The following is a 26304-nucleotide window of genomic DNA, read 5'->3' on the forward strand; positions in this document are numbered from 1 at the left end:
ACCAGACATGCCTTCCAAAATGAGACCCGGCGCAGAGTAAGCCTTCAGAACCAGTGGCCTCTGCCCAAAACTAGCTGGAGTCTGAGTACTTTATTTCCTCTCTCTTTCTTTCCTTTCTTCCCTCCCCTCTCCATCTTCCCATCTCTGTGTGTTTGTGTGTGTGTGTGTGTGTGTGTGTGTTTGTGTGTGGCTTCTTTCATTCCACACTTAACTTCCTTTAAAACGATGTACAGGGCTGGGGAGAGGGCTTGGTGGATGAAGGCGTTTGCTTGCAAAGCCTGTCAGTTTGGGGGTTGATTCCCTAGTACCCACATAAATCCAGCTGCACAAAGTGGCACCTGTGTCCAGAGTTCATTTGCAGTGGCAAGAGGCCCTGACACACCATATTCTCTCCCTCCCCCCCCTCATGCTCACTCCACCTGATGGCAAATAAAGAAGTTAAAAATTTTTAATAATAAAACATTGTACAAGTCCTGCCCTTTTCCAGCCCTATATTATATATTCTTGGGGTTGATGGTACTTGCCCCTCTCTAAGGGGGGGGGGCTCCTTTTGTGTGTCACTGCAAGCCAAGAATATGCCCAGCATCCCTCCCTCTAGTTTGTATCATGAAAACAGGAGTTATTTTCTTCATCTTCTGTCACAGTGAACGTGCCATTTCAGTCACACCCTCACTCCACACTCACCTTCCTCCCCAGGATGCTCAAGTCCCAAATAGGAGCTACTGCTCGGAGCGGAAGTTGAGAAAGTACCCCGAAAGGGCAACTTGGAAGTTATCAAACAAAACAAGACAAAAAATGTCATGCACGTATTCCCTAACCTTCTCAGCTCTACCCTAGAGAAATATTCACTATTTACACTTGGAACGCGTCTAAGAATGCCCCCGAGGAACAGTCTGTGTCACACCACGTTAGGAACTGTCAGCAGGGGGAGGGGAACAGTGACCTTGTCGAGTGTGGGACCTGATGCGGCTGTTGACGCGCACCTGCGATCTCAGCCCTTGGGGAATGGAGGCAATGGGACCTGGAGTTCAAGGCCAGCCTTGAGTCAGAGGCCAGACTGGGTGATGTGAGGCCCTGTCTTTCTGAATAACAAACTTTACCTCTGCAAGGTAAAGTAGGAATGGCCAGTTACTGTGCACACAGCACTGCGTGTCTTCAGTGGAAGCCTGCGTGTGCAACGCAGGCAGGAAAGGCCTAGAAGGTTGTGCTCCAGGCTGCTAACGGCGGTGACCCGTGAGACAGGGTGAACTAGGACTGAGCGTCGCAGCTGAAAGAAGCGTCTCCCCCCCCCCCCCCCCCGCCGTAGATTCTTGCTCTCACCCAGGCTGGCTTGGAATTCACTATATAGTCTCAGGCTGGCCTCAAACTCACAAACTCCTCCTACTTTGGCCTCCTGCCTGGTGGGATTAAAGACATGTGCCCCTATGTCCAGCTTTCACCCTCTCTTAAACCCGTAGTGTTTTATTTGTTTTTCAAGGAGAACATTACATATATATTTCTCATTTAATTGAAAAGTAATATTGTCTTGAAGAAAAGGGAGTAATTGATTCAATGACTTGTTTTCTGCAAAGTTTCCATACGTTCCTCGGGGGTTTCGTGTGGTAATCCTTCATCCTTCGTAGGCTGAATATTTGGTTCCTAGCAAAGCTCCTATTTGACACTCATGCATACTTAGGAAATTCACCCTTTCAGTTGAAAGAAACGATGAATGACTTCATTGCGTGTTAATGAGCTATGTTATTAGTGAAGGTCATCGGTTTCTAATGCCCTGGGGGAACCCAGAGATCGTAGGGCTCCATGCCTTTGTGTGGGTGCTCTTTCTGCCTGGATGTCCACCCAGTGAATTCCGTCATAGTGCAGCGTAGGGGCCTCTCCTGGCATAGTGCCCCTCCAGAGTAGCCCTCACCCTGGGAGTGTCTACGAGTCACTGCACACGCCTCCGCAATTAAAGGAAGCAGGGCGCCCGGCCACTTAGCAGTATATAAGATCCTCTGGCCATCCATGCCTTAGTATCCCCGTCCGCACGGTGGGGTGACAGTCACGCCGTGCGGGATGGTTGTGGGCATTTGGGGGGATAGTGCTTGCGGGCGCTCCGCTCCACGTCTGTGAGCTGCACGGTCATGTGCGCCGGTATTGTCCTGTGCTTGGAGCAACAACGTCTTTCTCTGTAGACCAGGGACCTGAGAGCTTGGTCAGCCTGGCTTCTCCTCAGCTGACATTCCTGACAAATCCCAGAGGCTCAGCTACGCATTTCCACTGCACTGTGCAGAGCAGAATAAGGAAGGCCAGCCTTCTGACTCTGTGGGGTTTCTACTCAATAAAGGGACAGCAAGCCCCAACAGACTCTCAGAAAGTAAGAGGCCAGGCATGGTGACACCACGTGCCATTAATCCCAGCACTGAGGAGGCAGAGGTAGAAGGATGGCTGTGAGGTCAAGGCCAGCCTGGGACGATTGAATGAATTCCAGGTCAGCCTGGGCTGGAGTGAGACCCTACCTCAAAAAACAAAAGAACTAAAAGAAGCCACCTAGATAGTGGTTAACTAATTTAACTTCTTTTGCATATCTTATTTTCAGTAACTTCCAAAATGAGTGTGTTTTGCTTGTACATATTTTTTGAATTTTTTTAAATTAAATATATTTTACATATTTATTTGAGAGAGAGAAAGAGGCAGAGAGAGAGAGAGAATGGGGACGCCACGGCCTCCAGCCACTGCAAACAAACTCCAGATGCATGCACCCCTTGTGCATCTGGCTAACATGGGTCCTGGAGAATTGAACCAGGATCCTTTGGCTTTGCAGGCAAATGCCCTAACCACTAAGCAATCTCTTTAGCCTGAAAATTTTTTTTTTATCTGCATGCATCAGGGCTTCTTGCTACAGAACACAAACTTCATACACATGCATCACTGGGCCTTCTCTCCAGCCCTGCTTGTATAAGTTATTAATGCCCCCCAGAGGACAGCAATGGTAACCCTCCGGAATGAGGCCCAGATGATAGGACAGCCAGGCAGGCCCTGTGGCAGATCCATGTGACATAAGCACTGTGGAGCCATGGGGCACTGCTGCGTGCCTCACTCACTCACAGCCCTGGCCTGTGGCCCATGCTGACTAATAACTGATACAGTAATCTGGGTCCCTGCTTAAAACAAGACGGCTCCACGGGCTGACAGTTTCTTGCCACAGCATGTGCAGGCCAGCAGCCTTCCTTACTTGGATTTTAATTTATGGTATCCCAGCTACACCAGCATCTTTTGCTCTCACAGAGCTCTGCAGCCCAGGATGAGAACAGTGAGTGTTAGGGTGTGTGTGTGTGTGTGTGTGTGTGTGTGTGTTCGTGTTTGAGCACAAGACAAATCAGAATTCTCAGACATGAAGCAGCTTGTGCTCAGCTAGTTACATAACTGGTATGGGTTCGTAATACACAGAACTGCCAACCCACACCAGCTCACACACACAGCACCCATGCCCCCTCACACACAGCACACTCACCACTTTGCACACAGTGCCCCAGACTGTGGAGTTCACTGGGGACAGCATTCCACGTGTTTTCTGGCCTTTGACAAATAAAAGCAAACCTAGCTTTGAAAATGCTGCTAGTAGAGAGAAGGTTACAGGGACAGATGAACTAGGCAGGCAGGGGCTTACGCAAGGAAAACACATTCTCCCAATGCTAAGTCTACGTACCTTCCGAAGAAGGAGCCGTCGGGGTCAAGGAACCAGACTTGGGCTGAGTTTTCTCCGTTCCTGAAACATTTCATGTTGGGACCATAAATCACGCGGTGCCAGGGCTAAAGAGGGCCTTCAAGGCCAGCGTGTCCAGCCACGTACCCAGGAGTCTGTTTTGTGGCTTGCATATTCATCTCTACCTCCAAGGGGATTCTGGTGGTGATGGACAACTCCATCATACGACACTGACATTCTTTCTTTGCACGACAGATTTTCCTCCCAGGCTAGGCAGGGCATGTATCAAGGAATCCAGCCTTCTGATAGGCTGGTTGTTTGTGTCACGGGCCTCTTTGAGAGCGACAGAGCCTTATCTCAGCTCTCGGATGGGCTTAACTCAGGAACTAGGGTACCACGCTCCAACAGTCACCAAAGCTCTTCTGAGTCAGTGCTCTGAGCTCTTTGTCACATAGAAATCATAGAATGAATCTCACAGGCGACAAAGGATGAGCTTTACAGGAGAGACTTTATTGCAGAGAGAAAGCATGTTTATATATACCAAAAGCTTATGTTAAATTTATTGAAAAGCAAAAGAATCTAAAGTAAAAAACTCTGTAACAGAGAGGGATAGAGGTCTGGAAAAGTTTCCACGGAACACTCTCTCCTCATAAATAAATAAATAAAACATTTTTTTAAAAAAGCCTATGCCAGACAGGATGGCAAGTCTAGAACCAGGGCATGCCTCAGAATACAGAGCTATGGGGCTGGAGAGATGGCTTAATGGTTAAGGCATTTGCCTGTGAAACCAAAGGACCCAGGTTCGATTCCCTAGGACCCATATAAGCCTAGCTGCACAAGGGGCCCATGTGGCTGGAGTTGGTTTGCAGTGGCTAGAGGCCCTGGTGTGCCCATTCTCTCTCTCTCTCTCTCTCTCTCTCTCTCTCTCTCTCTCTCTCTCTCTTTCTCTCTGCCTCTGTCTGTCTGAAATAAGTAAATAAAATATTTGAAGAACACAGCTGAGCGCAGGCCGTCGCAGCGCTGGATGGCCATTGGCGGAGCATCGTGGGGAGGACCACGCCGCAGGGAGCCCTTGGAGCTGTGCTTTCAGCCACGAGTCTGAGTAAAGGAGTGAGGAGAGGAAACCAGTGCAGCGGTCTCAGCGGAGTGCAACGGTCAGGAGGACGGGGAGAGACGAGTTTGCACAGGGGAGCTCTGGCCATGGCTGATAGACCCGAAGTGTTAGCTACCTGCGTTGTGGCCACCGGGTTGACCAGACAGGAGATGAGAGATGACAGCCCAGAAGCCTCGCATCCTAGGGAGAAGCTTCTGTACGCAGCTTCCAACCCTGCGCATCAGCATGCAGAAGCGGCCTGAATGGAAGGTTTCCAAATATTTGGTGTTGGCCTGAGTCGGGGAGAGTCGATGGTAGTTAGAGAGCAGAGCGTGCTTGGAAAGCTCTGGCATACATTCAGCTTTTTCTTCCTGTGAACCGGGCAGGAAAAATCGCCCCAGGAGACACTTGTGCCCTTTAACAAACAAGAAACTGACAGGCCAATGCTGTTACTGAAGTGGAAATTTTTTTTCCCCCTTTCTTAATAACACCTTAAGCTATAGGCATGAAAGCCAGCGACCTAAATGAAACACATGTTGCTCTCTGACACCTGCCGGGGGCCGTGATTTAAGAGCAGCCGCTCGAGCCCAGGCCTGGAACTGCCCAGGAATCGGCCCCGCCGCTTGGGCTGCGGCTGGGGAAGGCAGCGACCTGGAGCCGATTGGCGGGGAGTCGCTTTCGGAAAACGGCGTAATTAACTTGGTTGTGGCAGCTTCCGGACTGTTTTCATTCATCGTCTGATTATTAAACAGATTTATGGCCCTATCCACCCGCTGAAAAGGGACCAGAGCATTTAGCTAAAATTAAAGGACAGACAAGGCTGCCTGTTGAGGTAATAGCGTCTCTTTCTCCACAGCTGAGTCATCTTGTGAGGAATGGGGAAGGAGAGGAGTTGATTTTTGTGATGAAATGCTTTGGAGTGCTGGAGCTGCCTGGTGGCTGAGGAAGGAGCAGAATTCATTCTTAGCATTGCCAAAGGCATGTTCTGGCCGGATACCTGTTTACACACACACACACACGCACGCACGCATGCACACACTCACATACATGACGACTGGGTAGTTAGTTCATGGTGTGACAACAGGGAGCCAAGTGGCTTGTGACCCCAAAGCAAACGTGGAGGGGAGGCATACAGGTCTGTCTAGACGGCAGGTCCCTCCATCCATTCGCTCTCCAGCCAATTCCACAGAAGTCAACTTCTCTTGTTATCCTAAGCCAGGACCAGCAGGTACCCGATGGGAGGAATGGTGAAAAGGGATTGACTGCCCCAGACTCTGCCAAGAGCTGTGTGACCTCAGGCAGTGCAGGGCCCATCAATGAGTCTGTTTCCGAACACGCGAAGTAGGGTCAGGGGGTGAAGGTTGCTGTGTGGGGTGGGGCCCCCAAGGACAAGCCTGGGGCTCAGGGGGTGAGAGTCTCACTCGGCCTGCTCCCATGTCCGCTGGTTTCTGCTTTGGCACCTGGCAGCTTAGAAAGAACTCATGTGCACAGAAGGATGGAGGACCTTAGGCTAAACTGGACCCTTGATGGAAGGGGAGGTTGCTCTCCCACCCTTCCCTCTGCCTCTTTATCCCTGAATTTTCCTTCCAGAAATGGAATCGGTTACCGCAACACACCGGCCGGGTACCATGTCACCGACCTTCACTTCTCTCCTTACTCCCGTCGCCACCTACCGTCCAAAACACCCTAACACACCCCGGGAGGAGGGGACTCTGCAAGGAGCCGCCGCCACCTCTTTGCCCCTGTGGACTAGCCCAGGAACACGGACAGACAAGGCACAGTGTGTGTGTGTCAGCTTGAAACGCCACAAGTTGTTCCCAGTTCTTTAAAAAAAGAATATAGGGGGCTGGGAATTTAACTCAGTGAAGGCCCCGGGTTTGGTCCTCATCACTGGTGGGGGGAGGGTAGGAATTGGGAGTTCACTCAGTGGGTAAAGTCCTTGCCTCACAAGCACGAGGCCCCAAGTTCGATCCCACATAAAATTCTGGGTGTGACGGCAAGCACCTGTAACCCCAGAGCTGGGCAGGCAGAGGCAGGAGGACCCCAGGGATTTGCTGGCTGAATCGGTGAGTTCCAGGTTCAGTGAGAGACTGCCTCAGAAAATGGGGTGGTAAGTGATTGAACAGCACACATGCATGCCCACACACACGCAGGCACCACGTGCATATAAACAGACAAAAACGGGAGAAGGGGCTGAAGGGTATCATTTTAGGGGCATCGTTAGAACTTCGGCCCATAGCTCCCCCTGCCGTGTCTCTGGAAGCCAAGCCCCACCCCTCCCCCAGACACACAGACTGCCCAAGGGCAGCAGGGACAAGGAGGGCAGGGGAAGGTCTGCCCCGACTTCTCCTCGGCACGCAGGCCTCACCTACTGAGAAACACGGAGGGAGACCCCTGCGGGGGCCTGAGTGTCCTCTCTTCCTCGTTGTCCCTTGAGACAGTCTCGCATTGAGCTTGGAGCTGCCATGGTTCGCTCAGTCTGGCTGACCAGCGAGCTGCATCCTCCTCTGAAGGTCCTTGTTCCCTGCAAGTCCCACGACCTTCTGAGATGTCCTCGTCCAAGAAGAGTGGTAAAATAAGACAGGAGACAGCCATCAGCTCTATGGAAACACACCTTCTAGCAAAGACACGAGGTGCATGATTTCTCCCAAAACAACACCTCCCAGTTACCACAAGCTAACCAAAGATCCTAATCGACCTGTCAGTAATGATGACAGCCACCTGCATGGGGGTGATTTAGCGACGGGGTGCCGTGTGTGCGGGGGCCTCAATGACTTCGCCCGATGAGATCATGTTCCTCCCTCGGATGAGAGCAGTGGCGTGTGACTCGATGGTCTCGTGTGTTAACAACCCACCCGTGAACGCAACCCAGAAGCCGTGGTGGGCACAGAACTGTGGATTTCTTCTCTTCCTTTGAGGAGGATGTTTCTACGTGAGCAGCCGCCCAGCTGGGGCACAGACATGCCTCTTGCTGATACAGCTCATCGCCTGAGAAAGTCTCTTTGGAGAAGATTTAATCCCTCAATTAGGGCAAATTGACTCGTGCTTTCTACAGAGTCACTGTTCCAAAGAGTGGAGGCGAAGGGCTGGGAGCCGCGTTCATCTGTCAGCGCAAACAGGAAGCCACGGGTGTCCTGGCCACCCCAGCTCTGGCTCCCTGTATATTCGCTGACTTTCTTCTTTGTCTATTTCAATTGTTCTGACCAAGATGGCACCAGGCAACATGGCATGAAGCACTCAGCGTCTTGCAGAAGTTTCTGGAAGTCTGAGTCACAGGGTAGCGCCTCCCAGATCAGCTGTAAGTAGCCCTGGGGGTGACCGTGGTGATTCAGAGTCAGCACCTTTGCCAACCAGATCATGGCAGGGGGACGTTTCTGTCATCAATTCTCTCTCCACGCTCCCCATCGCCTCAGGCGGAGGGCCTCAGTTAGCTTCTGGAATCGCCCTTCTTGTCAGAGAGCTGCCCTCCAGCTCACAGGCCGGGGACACAGTGCTCTGGATCAAACCCAGGGCCATGTGCACACCAGGCAGGCTCTCCACCACTGAGCCACACGTTTCCAGCCCTCTTCTTCTTTCTGAGAAAGGGTTTCTAAGTTTCCCAGGCTGGCCTTGAACTTATGATCCTCCTGCCTTAGATACCTTACAAGAGGAGAAAAGCTGTACAGGACAGACCATGCCCCTGCCCACGGGACTTTTCCGTAAGAGAGAGACTTGCACCCCGGAGAAGGAATAACCATCAGAGAGCCCGATTGTTCCCTCAAGCAATATGGACTTTTCCCACCTTGTGGGACCTGAGCTAAGACAATTCTCAGCCAGACCACATCTTAATATTTTTGTTTGTTTATCTGCAAGCAGAGAGAGAGAGAGAGAGAATGGGCACTCCAGGGCCTCTTGCCACTGCACACAAACTCCAGATGCATGTGCTACTTGGTTCATCTGGCTTTACGTGGGGACTCTAGGCAAGTTGGAACCATACACTGTGTCTGGTTTCTTTGGCCCAACATCACAGTTATTTTTTTAAGTTTTTATTCATTTTTATTTACTTATTTGAGAGTGACAGAAAAAGAAAGAGGCAGATAGAGGACGAAAGAGAGAATGGGCGCCAGGGCTTCCAGCCACTGCAAACGAACTCCAGACGCGTGCGCCCCCTTGTGCATCTGGCTAACGTGGGTCCTGGGGAATCGAGCCTCGAACCAGGGTCCTTAGGCTTCAAAGGCAAGCACTGAACCACTAAGCCACCTCTCCAGCCCAGTTTTGAAATTCACTCACGTGGCCGTGTGCACCGGGTTCCCTTGGCTGGTGGTGGCTTAGTTGTTGGCCATGTTTGTGAGTAGGAGGAGGTTTCTAGTTCGGAGCTGTCCCACGACGAAGCTGCTTCCTGTCCTTGGGCGTGAGGGTCTATTCCTCTTGGATAGAAGTCGCTGGGTGCCTTCTTAAGCAGCAGGTGAGATGCCACCATGTCTGTCCCTTGCCCAGTAGCCGCCCTTCCCGACCCCAGCCACTCTGCAGGGCGTGCGCCAATGGCTGCCTCGTGCTTCTACTTGAGTTTGCGCGGCCCCGCCCGTGATGAATGAACTGGCATCCCTTCTCATATGCTCGCTGGTCACTTGTGAAATGTCTTTGCGAGGTTTTTGCCCATCTGCCAGTGGGTTCTTTGTATTGCTGACCTGGTGGGGAGGCTTCACGAATTCTGGGTGCTCGTCCATTGTAAGGTGCGTGGACTGCACACTCGCTCCCAGACTAGGGCCCGCTTTCTCATTTCTGAACTAGGGTCTTTAAAAAGTTGGGGGGGGGAGCTAGAGAGATGGCTTAGAAATTAAGGCGCTTGCCTGCGAAGCCTCAGGACCTAATTTCTACTCCCCAGGACCCACATAAGCCAGACACAAAAGGTCACGCATGTGCACAAGGTGGCACGTGCATCTGGAGTTCAATTGCAGTGGCTAGAGGCCCTGGCATGCCCGTTCTCTCTAGGACTTAGAATGGATCTTCCCTCCTCAGTTAAATTTCCCTGGAAAAGCCCTCACAAACAATGTGTTCCCTAGGTGACCCTCGATGCCATCAAGTAAGGGTGAACTATCACAGTCTCCACCTCTTGTCTCTGGCTTTCTTTCTTTAAAAAAAAATAATAATTTAGTTAGGGGGCTGGAGAGATAGCTTAGTGGTTAAGGTGTTTGCCTGCCAAGCCAAATGATCCTGGTTAGTCTCTCCAGGACCCACGTAAGCCAGATGCACAAGGGGGTGCATGCGTCTGGAGTTCATTTGCAGTGGCTGGAGGCCCTGGTACACCCATTCTCTTTCTCTCTCCCATAAATAAATATATATTTTTAAAATATTTTAGTTTGTTGAGAGAGGGAAGGAGAAAGAGAGAGAAGAGGTGGATAAAGAGAGAATGGGCATGCCAGAGCCTCCAGCCACTGCAAACTCCAGACACAAGCACCACCTTGGGTATCTGGCTTATGTGGGCCCTGGGGAGTTGAACCTGAGTCCTTTGGCTTTGCCCTCAAGTGCCTTAACCATTAAGCCATCTCTCCAGCCCTCTTCTCTGGTTTTTACACAATGTCTGAAACCTCAGTAGATGTCCTCCTCCTCTCAACACCCTGTTTTGCCAAATTCAGCAGCAGCAGCAGCCCCAGACTTCCTGCCTGCTCACTCAAGAGAGGATCAGGTCACATGACCATCACTGAACCAATCTCTGTGACCAAGGGAATGAATGGGGTGCCGTGATCAGCTAGGCATGAGCCACATGGTATTCCCCCTTACTCTAGGAGAGGGCATCAGCCCTGTCTACCCATGTTGGGTACACCTGAAAGGGGGTTCACTCTCCTAAGGAAAAAAATCATTCTTTTACTGTTTTTTGGTGTGTGTGTGTGTGTTCATGTTCATATGCATGCAGGTGCCACATGCACGTGCGTGTGCATCAGTGTGGAGGCTGGAGATCAACATCAAGTGTCCTCCTCATTTGCACTCTACCTTATTTATTGAGACAGTCTCTTGCCGAACCTAGAGCGCGCTGATTGAGCTAGACAGATTGCCCAAAGGATCCACCTGTCTCTGCCTCCCAGGCGCTGGGATTACTGGCATAAGCCACCACGCTTGGCATTTACGTGGGTGCTGAGCAGCCAAACTCGGGTCCTCATGCTTGTGCCTCCCCAGCCCCAAATTCAAGTTCTCACTTTCAGAAATGGCAGGATAGACAGGAGCCAGGCCTCAACCACCCACGTCTCAATCCACCGACAGAAGATCTCCCTGCATTCCAGCCCTGGCTCTGCCACTTGACCCCTGTGAACCTCCATTCCCCATTTGTAGCATGCAAGGGATGGTCCCTGCCTTCCTGGCTTTACCTGAAAGGTCCCGTGAGATGACGTACCAGGAGGCTGTGGTACACACAGATGCCTGGGCGTGTTACAGACCCATTACCCAGCAACTGCCCTGACCTCCTCTCCTCCTCTGTCCTCCTCACAGAGCACCTAAAGAAGCCCCTTGAAGACTATATGGCCCTTTTTCCCAGCGTGAGAATTCTCCGAACCAAGAAACGGGAAGGCCTCATACGGACCCGCATGCTGGGGGCCTCGGCAGCCACCGGGGATGTCATCACGTTCTTGGATTCTCACTGTGAAGCCAACATCAACTGGCTTCCCCCCTTGCTTGGTGAGGTGGGAGGAAGCCTGGCGTGGGCCGGTGGTCTGCACCCAGCAGAACACCGGGCACCAGATGGGGCTCAGAAGTTCAGGGATGCTCAGAGAGACTTTTACCCACCCAGTCAGGCCCATCCCTTCATCTCACAGAGGAGGGAAGGTGCTGGTGTCAGGGACATGACTGCTTCTCTCAGATGGCATTCAGTGTAGGCTGAGAGCAAGCCAAGGCAATCTACTGTTGCCAAAAATCATGTCAAATAAAATAGTTACTGTGAGCCAGGCCGATTATGGAAAAGATCAGAGGCCTCACTAGGACACGCAAGGCTGAAGGATTTCCTTTTTGAGTGTGTGTGTGGGTAGGTGTGCACACACATTTCTATGAGGTTGTGCACATGCAGATGTGCAACTAGGCACTCACAGGCCAGAGGTCAATATCACGTGTCCTCCTCAATCACTTTCTACCATGCTTTGACTTTTATTTTTATTTATTTGAGAGAAAGGGAGAGAAGGGTACACCAGGGCCTCTTTCCTCTTCAAGTGAACTCCAGGTGCATGCGCCACTTTGTGCATCTGGCTATAGGTGAGGAAATGAGCCCAGGCCTGCAGACTTTGCAAGCAAGTGCCTTTAATAACTGAGACATTTCCCCAGCCCTCCACCATTCTTTGAGAAATGGTCTCTTTCTGGACCTGGAGCTCACTGAATTGACTAGACTTGTTAGCCAGCAAGCTCCAGGCATCCTCTGGTCATCACCATCCCCATTATCCATCCCCCAGCACAGGGATCACAGGAGCACACCACCACACACAGCATTTTATTTTATTTATTTTATTTTACTTTATTTTTATTGAGGCAAGCCCAACAGACTGCCCTTTTTTTTATGCTACTGAGTGAGAGAGCGCAAGAGAGAGAGAGAGAGAGAGAGAATTGGTGCACCAGGGCCTCCAGCCACTGCAATCGAACTCCAGACACGTGTTCCACCTTGGGTGCATGTTTGACCTTGCACACTTGCGTCCCCTTGTACATCTGGCTTATGTGGGATCTGAAGAGTTGAACATGGGTCCTTAGGCTTCACAGGCAAGCGCCTTAGCCACTGAGCCATATCTCTGGCCCCCCACGCAGCAGTTTACGTGGGTACTCGGGATCCACTCAGGTCTTCACGCTCGCACAGCAATCACTTGACCCACTGAGCCATCACCCCACCCCTGAAGTATCTATTTTTGTAGTAAAAGAAACTTGAGTTCGGAGATAGTGAGCAACTCTCTTGTCCCCTTGAGCCATCGTTTCAAAGTCACCATCGGTCAGGCTCCAAAGTCTGTTCTTTTTCTTAGCTCCACACTGCTCCCTGGGTTTCTTTACTGTCAGGGAAGGATTTATGACAGATGCTAGTCCAGAAACCTCCCTCCATGGCCTGTGGGCAGAGGGAGGTAAGGGGAATCTGGTGCTGGGTGTGAGGTGCTTATTGCTGGGTCCTGAGGCATTCCACGTGGGTGAAGGAGAGAGCCAGTATTGCTAGGTGCGCACTGAAGACAGTGTTCTGTTGGGACCCGGAGCCAGCTCGGGGCTGGGGCAGGTTAGCAAAGTGACCAACCTTTAGGGAGGTGAATGGTAGCTTATCATCCTTCAGAGTAGAGGGTGAGCTGTCCACACAGGGAACTCAGCAAAGAGGAGGGAAGCTGGACAGTCCGTCACACAGCCAGCTGAGGAGGCTGCACCTCTGGTGGCCAGGGAAGCCTCCCTCACAGGGTGGCTTTCTGCCCGGCCCCCAGGCGATGGCTAGCCTGGGACCTTATTGTGGGCCACCATTCGGGTGAAGGCCAAAGCCAGCCCCACACAGTTCAATGGAAAATCCAAGTCACGGGTCACAGGAAACCTCACTAGATTGTATGCTTCTAACACCTGGGCTCAGGACCTCACAACATGACCCTGAATGTCTGGTAAACTCTTTGTTTAGTTAAACCAAGAGATCGCCTGCTTCTGCCTCTCCTTGCTTAAAGAGGGGGCAGGGGGATCCTTACCTGGTTTTCTCAGGGCAAGGCTCATCCATTGCACTCTGGATGTGCTGACTCCTACAATTTCCCCAAATGTGGGAAACTCAACTGCATGATTTGTGGTACTGGGAGACCGCATTCACACTTTCCCCTTAAAAAAAAAAAAAAGAAAGAAAGAAAAGAAAAGAAAAAAGAGAGGGAGAAAAAAGGGGAAAAGCCTCAGCATCCATTACCTCATTTAAGGTCCTGGAGGAACAGCCCATTTCCAGAGCCCTTGTGACGAGAATGAAGTGGTATCTTAACAGCCCTTAACTCTGTTTCTATGGCAATGTATGAAGGAAGTTTTTATCAGCAGCCAAGGGATGCTGGGAAGAGACGGCCCCTCTTCCTTTTCTCTTTTTCCTGTAGAAACGCAAACCACACTAGAAATAAACAAGTTTCTCCCAGTGTGGCTTTTCCCTATGAAACCATTAACACCTCTGTGCATGGTGCCCTGGTGCCCTAGACACTTAAGAGCCCCCCAAGGACAGCCACCGTGGGCCATCATAGCCCTTCCTTACCTTCACTCTGATCATCATGTCTCTGAGGGTCCCTTAACATGGCTACATGTGTACTTAAATGTGACATACACACAGCCCAGCTCACAGGCTCAGCATCCTTACCTGCATTTTGCATGTCAACAAAGTGAGGGGCAAAGAGAAGAAGGGAGATGTCCAGTCTTCCAGTATCCCCTGCTGAGTGTGTGTCAGTAAACTGGTCACATCAGCTAGCCACATCCACGGCTGTACTGCCAAGCGGTCACGACGGGGACGTGAACCTGGTGTTCTGTTCCCAAGCACGTTCAATGCCACGGGGCTCTAGTTCCTGACATAGTCAGCCAGCCACCATCAAGGCACCATGGCCTCAGCTCAGTGAAATCCCTTGAGGGGCCATGAACAAATAGGAAAGGAAATCCTTTTCTAGATCTTTCCCTGGAGGTCCCCAAGCATCACTGAGACTCCCTAGGGAGCCCACAGGCAGGTTTAAGCCAGACCCAGAGATTTTCATTCATTTGGCTTGAGGAGGCAATATGGGAGGGGGCTGAAACTCAGCCCAGGGACACTGGCATTGACAGTACCATCTGGAGGACATTTGGGGTACACTGCCACACGTGGCGTTTGTGTAGGGGTATCCACATACTCTTCCTCTAGCAGGGTGCACTCGCCTATGGTGGCTGGAAGATAATGTCAGTATCCTGCTCCATCGCTTTCTACCCATCGTTTTTTAAAAAATTATTTTTGTTGGGGCTGGAGAGATGGCTTAGTGGTTAAGCGCTTGCCTGTGAAGCCTAAGGACCTCGGTTCAAGGCTCGATTCCCCAAGACCCACGTAAGCCAGATGCACAAGAGGGTGCATGCATCTGGAGGCCCTGTCACTCCCTTTCTCTCTCTATCGATCTGCCTCTTTCTCTTTCTGTGTCTGTCTTTCGCTCTCAAATTAATAAATAAAAATTAAAAAAAACATATTTTTGTTTACTTATCTGCAAACACAGAGAGAGAGTATGGGTGTGCCAAGACCTCCTGCTACTGCAAATGAACTCCAGCACTTTGTGCATCTGGCTTTCTGTGTTTATTGAGGACTCAAACCTGGGCCAGCACACTTTGCAAGCAAACACCTTTAACCACTGGGCAACCTCCCGTCCTTCTTCCACCCATTCTTATTTGAGCCAAAGCCTCTTCCTGATCCCAGAGCTTTCTATGGTTTTGCAAGCTCCAACGATTCTCGGTCTCTCCTCTCTTGGGACTGGGGTTACAAATGCTCATAGCCTCAGTGTTCATATGAGTCCTGGGGACCCAACTTGGGCAGTCTCTCAGGCTCCTCAGCCCCCACCCCCCCACCCCCCGCTTGCACAGGAGGTGCTTTTAACCACTGAGCCATCTCTGCAGCCCAGCCTCTGTCAATTTTTTATCATTATTATTATTATTTGAGAGAGAGAGAATGGGCATACCAGGGTCTTCAGCCACTGCAGATGAACGCCAGACATGCACGCCCCCTTGTGTTCAAATTCAACATTGCACATTTGCATCACTGTGTACCTGACTTAGGTGGGACCTGGAGATTCAAACATGCATGCTTAGGCTTGGCAGGCAAGTCCCTTAACCGCTAAGCCATCTCTGCACCCCTCTGTTCCACAGTTAGAAATACACTGGCTGTCTCAGGCCACTATACGTGCACACACTCTTAAGGCATGACCAAAGCATGCTTCCCGAGATCCCTCCACCAGTCATAGAGCCCCTAATCTCCTGAGTTGCACTGGCGGTCACTCTTCTCTTTCAGCTCATTACGGAGAGAAATGGCCTCACCACCCACCTAAACACCTATGGATTACTTCTTCAGTGTAGAAAAAGGCAAAAACAATACTTTATCAAAAATGTCCTCTAGGGCTGGAGAGATGACTTATCGGTGAAGACACTTGCCTGCGAAACCTAAGGTCCTATGTTCAGCTCTCCAGATCCCAAGTAAGTCAGGCGCACAAAGTGACTCAAACACACAACGTCACACATGCGCACAAAGTGGCACACATGTCTGGAGTTTGATTATAGCAGCTGGAGGCCCTGGCGCACCAACTCTCTCTCTCTCTCTCTCTCTCTCTCTCTCTCTCTCTATCTCGCTCTCGCTCTCACTCTCTCATTTAAAAAAAAAAAAAGGCTGGTCTGTTGGGCTTGCCTCAGAAAAAAAAAAAAAATGTCCTCTACTTTGATGGGCCCTGTCTTCTGTAGCCCACCAGGGCCCTCGCTGCAAGTCCTTTTACTTGTATGTGCGTGTGGTGTGCATGTGTGCATATCTGTGTCCTCACGTGTGTGGACTTGTGCAGAGGCCACAGGCTGATGTCTGGTCTCTTTGCCGGATGCTTTATCAATTACTGTCCCCCTTATCTGCTGAGGAAGGGTCTCTCCCTTGAACCCAGAGCTTGCTGATTTGGCTGGTCTGGCTTGCCCTGGGGGTCCCCCACCTCCCCCTCCCACACAGTGCCTCCATACCCGCCTGGCATTTACATGGGTGCAGGGAACCCAGACTCCAGTCCCCACACTTGCACAGCAGGTGTTTTACCAACTAAGCCGTCTTAGCTCCCCGTTGCAAGTGTTGAACTTGACTCCTGGCCCCACGCAGCCGGCTCCTCAGCACAGCTCACTTGCCGCTAGACGCACCGTGGACTGGCCCCCGCGGGGAGTCAAGGCTCCCTGGCAGGAGAGACGCAGGGCTGAGCAGAGCCCTGCTGGAATCCTACCAGGAGGTTAGACAGCGTGACACGGTGTTTCAGTCAGCCTCTCCCATGCCTGCGAAGGACAATGAAGGACACTAGGTGGAACGAGGCGCCCTTTTGCAGTCTGGCATCGCCCAGCCTGCAGCACTGTGCAGGGCAGAAGGCTCTGCCAATAAACATCCAGGCTCCGGGACCCACGTCTTCCGAGGGAGGGCCGTGCCCTCATGCATACTGCTTGAACACTTGACCCAAACTCTCTTGAGTGTAGAGCAGTGCCTGTGAGTGTTAGGACTGACAGTCTGGGTTGAGGGGTAGGTACTGGGGTACCTGGCTCCTTTGGACCATGAGTCAGGGTCAGAACTTGACATAGGAATCCTAGCAGGCTTAGAAAAGCGGTCATCCGGGAAGGAAACCAGAGTCTTCCCATAGCAAGGCTGCGTATGCACAGGCGCCTGTGCTGGACACAGTCAGACGCTGCTGTATCCAGTCCTCGTGGCAACCTCCACGGAGACCCCACTTCACAGGGGAGAACCCTATGGCTCAGGGACGTTGTCTATGGAACTATCTCCAGTGAGTGGGAGCTCAGGGGGAGAGCATGATTTTTCTCACAAAAGTCTGCCCTTGCCAGTAATCCCTGCACTTGGGAGATCGAGGCAGGAGTATCAATTCAGAGTCATCCTCAAATGCATAGGAAATTCATGGCCATCTTGAGCCACACAGAACACCAAAAAACAATAACATTAAATTAAATTAAATTAAATTAAATTAAATTAAATTAAATTAAATTAAAAAGAGGGGTCCTGGGCTAGAGAGATGGCTTGCCTGTGAAGCCTAAGGAACCCGGTTTGAGGCTCGATTCCCCAGGACCCACGTTAGCCAGATGCACAAGGGGGCAAGCGTGTCTGGAGTTCATTTGCAGTGGCTGGAGGCCCATTCTCTTTCTCTCTCTCTGCCTCTTTCTTTGTCTGTCACTTTCAAGTAAATAAATAAAAGTAAAAACTAAAATAAAATAGAAGAGGGGTCCTATACCTTCCCTTCCCCCCTGCAGTTCCCAAATAAGGTATTCAGAGATCACCACACCACCCCGGGAACCCGTTCAGAACGAGAGCTAGCTGCTTCAGAACAGGGGCAGACACTGGGCACATGCCTCAGCTAACGGGCATCTCTTGACCACCCCAGACCGTATCGCGCGGAGCCGCAAAACCATCGTGTGCCCCATGATCGACGTGATAGACCATGACGATTTCCGGTACGAGACGCAGGCAGGGGACGCCATGCGGGGCGCCTTTGACTGGGAGATGTACTACAAGAGGATCCCGATCCCACCAGAGCTGCAGAAAGCAGATCCCAGTGACCCGTTTGAGTGAGTACGACCAGCCCCAGACCCAACCCACGGCTGGCCCAAGTCCCCCAGCAACACACGCAACTGGGGATCACCATATCCTCCCACCCCCCGCCAGAAGTCCAGTGCAGGGTCCTGAGCCTGCTCAGTTCCCAGCATCAGACGTCCAGAACCAAGTGTCCCCTCTGTGTCCGAGTCCCAGAGCCTCGGCTCATGAGCCAGTCACCTCCTTGATGGCTTCGTGAACGGAGAAGAGGGGCCGCCACAGGCAGGAAGCACTAGGAAGCCGGGCTCCACTCAGGTCCCACAGCTGTGTAGAGGCCAGGGCCAGGTCCACAGGCAGCTCTGTGTGTCCATGATCAACTTTCCCAGCAGTCTGCTCTGCGCCTACAGGTTCACATCCTTCTGCTCATGCCAGGGCAGAGGGAGGGAAGGCGCTTGTCCCCCAGCCGAGGTCTGATGGTGTGGGCTGGACTGGTCACATCACAGCACATGAAAGCTAAAGAACATCTACGGAGTTGGGGAACCCCAGCCCCAGGAGAAGGGAGCAGTTTACCCTGCAAGTTCACAGGGGTGAGGAGCTGAGCTGAGCTGGCCAGTCCTCTCCTTGCTCCACTGTCCCCTCTGTGGAGACAGGCCTCTGCAGCTGGCCTGTGAGCTCGCCTCCCTAAGGGCCTAGATGAACTTTGGGTGCAAAGACAAGGGTCAGGTGCTTGTGTCTCTGTCTCCTATTTACTGCTGTGATCAATTAACACATACTTAACGGCCTCAAGTGTGTGTGTGTGTGTGTGTGTGTGTATACTTGAAGCCATTAAGGAGTGGAAGTAGGCCTGTCATCCCATCTACTTGGAAAGCTGAGGCAGGAGGGTCACAAGTTCAAGACCTGCCTGGGTAACTGTCTCAAAATGAAAAAAAAAAAAAAAGTAGCAGAGAGGCTGGAGAGATGTCTTAGCGGTTCAGGCACTTGCCTGTGAAACCTAAGGACACACGTTCCATTCTCCAGTACCCGCGTAAGCCAGACGCCCAAAGTGGTGCAAAGCGTCTGGAGTTCGTTTGCAGAGGCCGTAGGCCCTGGCACACCCATTCTCTCTCTCGCCCCCTCCCTCCCCGCTTCCTCTCTTAAATAAATATATGTAGTTGGCATCTTCAACCCTTCCTCCTCCCTGCACTCCCACCTACCCAGTGGCCGTCACAGCGCCCCCTCTGCCCATGCCCCTCACCAAGCCCCTGTGACCCGTCAGACTCACGGGATCACCTCTCCACCTCAGAACCCTGAAACTGAGTCCGCAGAGCCCCTTGTGCAGCCAGCATAAGGGACCTCTCCAGGTTCCATGGATTAGCATGTTGACTTGCCTTTCTACATTTGGACCCCGAATGGACCCTAGGTTTACTGTGCCTCCCCCTCTCCGTCTGAGAAAGGGGATTCGGTGCACACGCCGGGTCCCTAAGGGGAGCCTATGATGCTGTGGGCTCCAGGGCAGACTCATAGGAAGGACACGGGGCACCTTGTGGAAACAATAAGTGTCCAGGCGATGGGACCACCTGAGCCAGGAGCACCTTCCAGGTGCTCCAACAGCCGGGCAGGCCTTGGCAGCCTTCTAACCGCCTTCACCTTCAGCATGGGCAAGCGCCAGTGACAGCCCCGGCCTTCACGTGCCTCAGTCCATCCTCTGTTCACCTGAATCCTTGCAGAGTAAGATAACGACGGGCCGTGCACGGTGGCGCGTTGGAGCAATCCGCATGGGCGGGGAGGGGTGACGACAGCAGAAGTAGGTGCCGTCTGGCCCAGGGCAGCAGTTTTAACCCACACGCCGCCTGTGATCCTTGCCACAGGCCCTTGGGTGCAGGTAGCATTGTCCCACCTGACCAGTGCAGAGGCCACAATTCAGAGAGGAGCCTTGCCCAGGCACGGTGTCAGTGGCTAAGGTCACAACAGGCTGCCCTCCAAAATGGAATCTTCCAGGTCACTGAGAGGTAAATAGACCCCTCCTTTACTCTTTGAACCTCAGCAACTGCAGTCCCTGTGTTTAGAAGGTCGTTTGGGACACTCTTGGCCATCACTGTCCTCCCTGCCTGATGAAGAGAGGAAGGATCCATTTCACCCAGGTCGTGCATGGATCGGCCGGTATCCTTGAGGCCTGTCTCCTCGCCTGGACATAGGAGGGACAGGTCGGCCTTGGTCAAGCATGGGTCTTTTTTTTTTTTTTTTCAAATATTTTATTTATTTATTTGACAGAGGAAACAGGGGAAAAAGAGAGAGAGAGGTGTCCCAGGGAATCCCTTTGTAGAAGGGCTTGGGGAACACGTGAGTTCGGTGTGTCTTTTCACATCCGTGAGTCCCTGGGCCAGGCCGGGGGACAGAGGCCACACAAGCATGGCTGGTTGGAAGCCTTGTGGAGTCGGACTGGGGCACAGACATCCGTGCTGTGGGAGGTTTTCACGTAGTATACGCTGGCCAGCTCCTGCCGGGTACTGCCCAGTGCGATGCCCGCCAAGTCCCCTCGAGCTCCCTGCCCCCTAGCCATCCCTCCGTGTGCCATCTCTGCGCCTCGCTGGTGTCTTCCCTTGCCAAGACACTCAGGTGCCACCTCCTCCCAACATCCTTCCTGTCCTCTCCTGGCTCCTTCTAACCTCACAGCCGGAAGCAGACACACTCATCATGTTCCTTTATGGAGGCCTTTATTTCACTCCGTCTGTCTTCTGGATCCTTCTATACTGAGGTGGCTGACCTACCACACTATGGTCTCCTGAAGGACAATGCTGTCCCTTTCCTTATAGCACATGGGTAGCATTCAGTGCCGAGCCAATGAGAGGATGAATGAGTGAATGAGTGAATGAAGTTAACCCTGCCCACATACCCGAGAGGAAGTCTGCTGAGCTCAGTAAATTCAAATCCTCCGAGAAGACACTTGAAACCAGGTGCCTGGGCTCCAACCCAGGGGCTGTTTCAGCAGGTCTGGCGAGGACCCAGCAGGTTGTATGTTCTTCCATCTCTAGAAGATTTTGTATTCCAGTCAGACTTGGGGACACCTGGTTCAGACCATGTACCTAGAGATAAATGTATCAATGCAGCTCCAAGGCCCGTGGGAAAAGAGCCTGCCTGTGATTTCATCTCACATTATCCTCAGGTGTTAATGGTGTAAAGAAACCCAGGATCCTTGTGTCTAAAATGTAGCATTTGGAAAAGATCTAAAAAATATATATGTATATTAAACATCAAAATAAGCCAGGTATGGTGGTGCACACATTTAATCCCAGCACTTGGGAGGCAGAGGTAGGAGGATCACTGTGAGTTCAAGACCAGCCTGAGATTACATAGTGAAATCCAAGTCAGCCTGCGCTAGAGTGAGACCCTACCTCTAAAAACAAAAATAAAAATCAAAATAAAAGAGAGACTGATTGAGAGGGGGAGGGGATATGATGGAGAATGGAGTTGTGGGGGGGGAAGGGAATTATCATGGTTTACTGTCTATAACTATAGAAGTTGTCAATAATAAAAATTAGTGGCAGGCTTAGTGGCACACACCTTTAATCTCAACACTTGGGAGGCAGAGGTAGGAGGATTGCCATGAGTTCGAGGCCATCCTGAGACTACATAGTGAATTCCAGGTCAACCTGAGCTAGAGTGAGACCCTATCTCAAAAAAAAAAAAAAAAAAAAAAAATTAAATAAATAGGTGAATTTAATAAGAAATAAAAGGTAGCATTCCTGAGGGGAGCTAGCAAAGAGGAGGGGCCGTGGAGCCCCACCGGGACACCACCAGCTGGAGAGCGGACGGTGACTGCACCAGGGCCCAGCGGCGTCCCGGGCTCACGCGCTTTTTTCCCTGGCAGGTCTCCCGTGATGGCCGGAGGACTGTTTGCTGTGGACCGGAAGTGGTTCTGGGAGCTGGGCGGGTACGACCCCGGCCTGGAGATCTGGGGAGGAGAGCAGTACGAGATCTCCTTCAAGGTACGCCAGCCCTGCGGGCATCCTGGCGGGCACAGCCTGTGTGGCCCATCCTGTTGGGCCATCTGCCTCAGCCACCGGGTTTGTGAGCCCCTCTGTGTTGGGGAGCCCGGGGGTGTTGGGGAGCCGGGGGTGTTGGGGAGCCGGGGGTGTTGGGGAGCCGGGGGTGTTGGGGAGCCGGGGGTGTTGGGGAGCCGGGGGTGTTAGGGAGCCGGGGGTGTTGGGGAGCCGGGGGTGTTGGGGAGCCGGGGGTGTTGGGGAGCCGGGGGTGGGGTTCTGACTGCTGTTTGCCTCGCGTCTCTTCCTGAGACACTGGAGTCAGACAGGTCTGGCTTCCGTGGAGGCCACAAGTCTGTGGTTGAGCTGTCCAGCAGGTCAGTGGGGAAGAGGAACCATGGGGGTCAGGCAGGCCTTCGCCTTGGGCCTACGGGGGACCCCTGCCCTGGGAACAGCCATGTTGGCCTCCCAGGCACGATCACCCTGGCAAGCCTTCCCTCTTGTCTGTCATATCAGACATCTGACCGAGAGCACCGGCTTGATTCAAGTCCCTGCCCCTTCCCAGAAACCACCTGTCTTTGGACGATTTAAATGACTTCCCTGAGCGCTCTTTACTGAGCTGGAGAAAATGAACAATGGTGCCCACCTTGCTGAGGACCTGAGAAGATGAGCTGAGATAGTGTCCAGAAAGTGCTTAGCACACAGCCTTGACCACACCCAGTGGCTAACAGCTGATCGACATTGTTAAAGAAGCAGTGGGTGGGCTGCCCATTCTCTCTCTATCTCTGCTTCTTTCTCTCTCTCTCTCTCTCTCTCTCTCTCTCTCTCTCAAATAAATAAAAATTTAAATAAAATAAATATTAAAAGTACAAGTGGAGAAGCAGGTGGGGTGGGGCACATATCTATAGTCCCAGCACTGGGGAGGTAGAGGCAAAGAGGACCAGGAGCTTACGGCTAGCCTCCGCTACATAGTGACCTTGAGACCAGTATGAGATCCTGTCTCCAAAAAAAAAGTACAAGTAGGCTGCAGAGATGACTCAGTGGTTAAGGTGTTTTAAGATGCTTGCCTGCAAAGTCTAAGGGCCATGAGAGGACTGGGGAGATGCCTCAGTCAGTAAAGAACTTGCCTTGCAAGCGTGTGGACCTGAGTTCAAGCCCCAGAGCCCATACAAAAAAGCCAGGATAGGTAGCGAGTGCACAGTTATAATCCCAGCCCAGGGAGGCAGAGGCAGGTGGATCCCTAGGGCTCAGTGACCAGGCAGTCCACAGCCTACTTGCAGACTCCAGGCCAGTGGCAGACCCTGCCTCAAGAAAGGTGGACAGTGTTCCTGAGGGTGACATTTGAAGTTGTCCTCAAGCTGGGCGTGGTGACGCACGCCTTTAATCCCAGCGCTCAGGAGGCAGAGGTAGGAGGATTGGTAAGAGTTTAAGACCACCCTTAAACTATATAGTGAATTCCAGGTCAGTCTCAGCTATAGTGAGACCCTACCTCGAAAAACAAACAAACAAAAAAGTCATGTGACATTTGAAGTTGTCATCTGGCCTCCACATGTGTGCGTACGCGCACACACACACACACAGATGCCCATGAGCTGAGCATGCAGGCATACACCTGTAATCTCTGTCCTCTAGACGTAGAGACTGGAAGATCACCATCAGAAATTTAGGGTCATTCTCAGCTACATAGTGTGTTCAAGGCCAGCCTGCGCTACATGTGACCCCGTCTCAAAAACAAACAAAAATATCCATGACCCTGCTTTACACAAGCCTCAGAGCCCCCCAAATCTGAGTGCCTGTGCTGGCCAGCATGAGCTCGGACCCCAGGAAGAATAGTAATGAGGACGGACCTGTGCACAGAGGAGTGCTGCCAGCCAAGACAGTCGTGCCCACGGCCGAGATGCACTCGGGACCCAAGCGTAAAAGGGACAGTGGGGCTGGAGAGATGGCTTAGTGGTTAAGGTATTTTCCAGCAAAGCCAAAGAACCCAGGTTTGATTCCCCAGGACCCATGTAAAGCCAGATGCACAAGGTGGAGCATGTGTCTGGAGTTCATTTACAGTGGCTAGAGGCCCTGGCATGCCTATTCTCCCTCTCTCTCTCTGTCTCTCTCTCTCTCTCTCTCTCATTCTGTGTCTCTCTCTCTCTCTCTCTCTGTGTGTGTGTGTGTGTGTGTGTGTGTGTGTGTGTATCTCACACTCTCAAATAAATAAATAGTTTTTTTTTTTTTTTTTTTGGTTTTCTAAGGTAGGGTCTCACTCTAGCTCAGGCTGACCTGGAATTCACTATGTATTCTCAGGGTAGCCTCGAACTCTCGGCGATCCTCCTATCTCTTCCTTCCAAGTTCTGGGATTAAAGGCGTGCGCCACGATGCCCAGCTTAAATAAAATTTTTTAAAGGGACAATGCAAGGTATTTTGCTGGAGAAGAAACATCGGGGAAGCCTGGTTGTCATTTTGGTGAGCCCTTCCCTTGTGGATGTGACAGTTAAGTGGCCCTGTGGAGAGAGGGTTAGGAGGTGACAGGCATAAGGTACACTTCAGAACATTCCAGGCAGAGGAAGGAGTTGTGGGAAGATGGGTCATCTGAGGGGGGTTGCAGGGGAGTGGGGGGTGACAGGAGAGGGAGACACGTGTGGAACTGCTCTGGCCAGACAGCAGCCGACACCTCAGGCGTGTTCGCGGCTTGTGTGGCTCAAGCTGGAGTGCTCCCAGAGCAAAAGAGAGGTGGCGGTGTTTTCAGTTTGAAGGGAGCTGCCTTTCTGAATCAGCCACTAGGACATCTGTCGTGGGCAGAGACTCACGGAGCAAGCCCAGCACCTCAAGCCAGGTCCCCTCTGGGACCCACACATCCAGAGCCTCCATGAGCACATTGGCTGCCTTGAGCCTCCCAGTGGAGCAAGGTCACCCTGGTTCCCCCAAAACCCAGCAGGCTGCTGGCCTGCACAGTCAGGGTCAAAGGAGCCAGGAGCCCCAGCCAAGAGAAGGAACTGAATGTCACTCTGCACAAAGGAAGGTTGCCAAGCCAGCTGGAGCTGGGGACACGACCTTTGTTAGCTAATGCCAGCTTAATGCGCAGCTGAGAGAGCGTCCCGGGAGACATTCCAAACCACAGCAGGGCAAGGTGTCCCCACGCGCTCGACGCCACCATGCCTCCCCATAAGGCAAGAGGGTGGCGCAGCCACAAGCAGGCACACCTGCCAGACAGAAGTGTGGTTTCCACATCCTTCATCCCCTGTGAGTCTGCGATGGGAGGCTGATCAATAGCTCCTGCTTTGAAAATAAGCTTCCTGGCTTGGCCTTGACATTAATCTAGCATCCGGAGCCCATCATCTCAAGACCAGTGTTCTGTCTGATTGACTTGCTCAGGTCTTCTCCCCGTTACTCCAGAAAGCGCTTTCTCTAATTGCAGCTCTGCACACTGAACTGCTCCCCTCCGGGGAAGTGGGGGGGACCGAGCGATTCCACAGCCAAGCTGGGAGGCTGACAGCAGAAGGTAGCAGGACCCCAGGCCCTGTGAGGGCCCTGAATGTCCCAAGAAGTGAAGCCCAGCCCTCCAGTATCCCTTCCCAGCCACTCAAGCTAACAAGGATTCTTTCTTTTTTTTTTTTTTAACTTTTTTTGTTCGTTTTTATTTATTTATTTGAGAGTGACAAAGAGAGAAAGAGGCAGAGAGAGAAAGAGGCAGAGAGAGAGAAAGAGAGAGAATGGGCACGCCAGGGCTTCCAGCCACTGCAAACGAACTCCAGATGCATGCGCCCCCTTGTGCATCTGGTTAACATGGGTCCTGGAGAATTGAGCCTCGAACCGGGGTCCTTAGGCTTCACAGGCAAGCACTTAACCACTAAGCCATCTCTCCAGCCCAAGGATTCTTTCTGCAAACAATGGGTATCAGGGATGTCCACGTCCGCCTCTCATTCCATGTCCCTCCTCTGAAACGCAGGCTGAACGGTGTGACCTTCCTCCCCTCCTCCCCGCCTGTTGCTGTGCCTGGGCCCAGGCCGCTGGCCTCCGGGGCGGTGGTGGAGCCCCCCCCCCTCCCCCAGCCTGTGGCACTCGCTCTCCTCTCCACCTCTTTCCGCCCCTCGGGCCTGGATGTTGCTTTTAACTTTCACCTCTGAAGTCCACCAAAGATAGCCCCTCTGGAGCGAGGCCTTCACTGTCCTATTCATCATCTGAGCCTGTCTCCCTGGCTGAGCCACCAGGGCCAGTGGGGGAAATTGCCCTAGACATTTGTCATACCATACCAGCGACTCTTAGCTGCAGGCTGCTCCGCGGAGGACGCGGGAGCGCAGAGCAGATTGTCCTGGTGTGAGCGTGTCAAGAGGTGATAGTCACAAGGCGAGCGTGTCCACAGCCATCGGCAGGCTTGACTGTGATG

General features: G+C 52.2%; 1 protein-coding gene and 1 pseudogene across 2 annotated transcripts in view; both read left to right on the forward strand.

The window, feature by feature from the left end:
• Positions 1-26304, forward strand: part of Galnt10 (polypeptide N-acetylgalactosaminyltransferase 10) — a 181400-nt gene that overhangs the window by 139855 nt on the left and 15241 nt on the right. The window contains exons 5-7 of one of the 2 annotated variants that reach the window (XM_045151951.1): positions 11238-11423; positions 17822-18005; positions 21818-21935. In XM_045151951.1, coding sequence (XP_045007886.1) covers positions 11238-11423; positions 17822-18005; positions 21818-21935 — 488 coding nt within the window. The remainder of the gene's footprint in view (positions 1-11237; positions 11424-17821; positions 18006-21817; positions 21936-26304) is intronic. The other variant, XM_045151952.1, reaches the window with a different exon arrangement.
• On the forward strand, positions 13419-13553 carry LOC123462005 (annotated as a pseudogene).

The sequence above is a fragment of the Jaculus jaculus genome, chromosome 6 (assembly GCF_020740685.1).
Source record: "Jaculus jaculus isolate mJacJac1 chromosome 6, mJacJac1.mat.Y.cur, whole genome shotgun sequence".
Taxonomy (NCBI): domain Eukaryota; kingdom Metazoa; phylum Chordata; class Mammalia; order Rodentia; family Dipodidae; genus Jaculus; species Jaculus jaculus.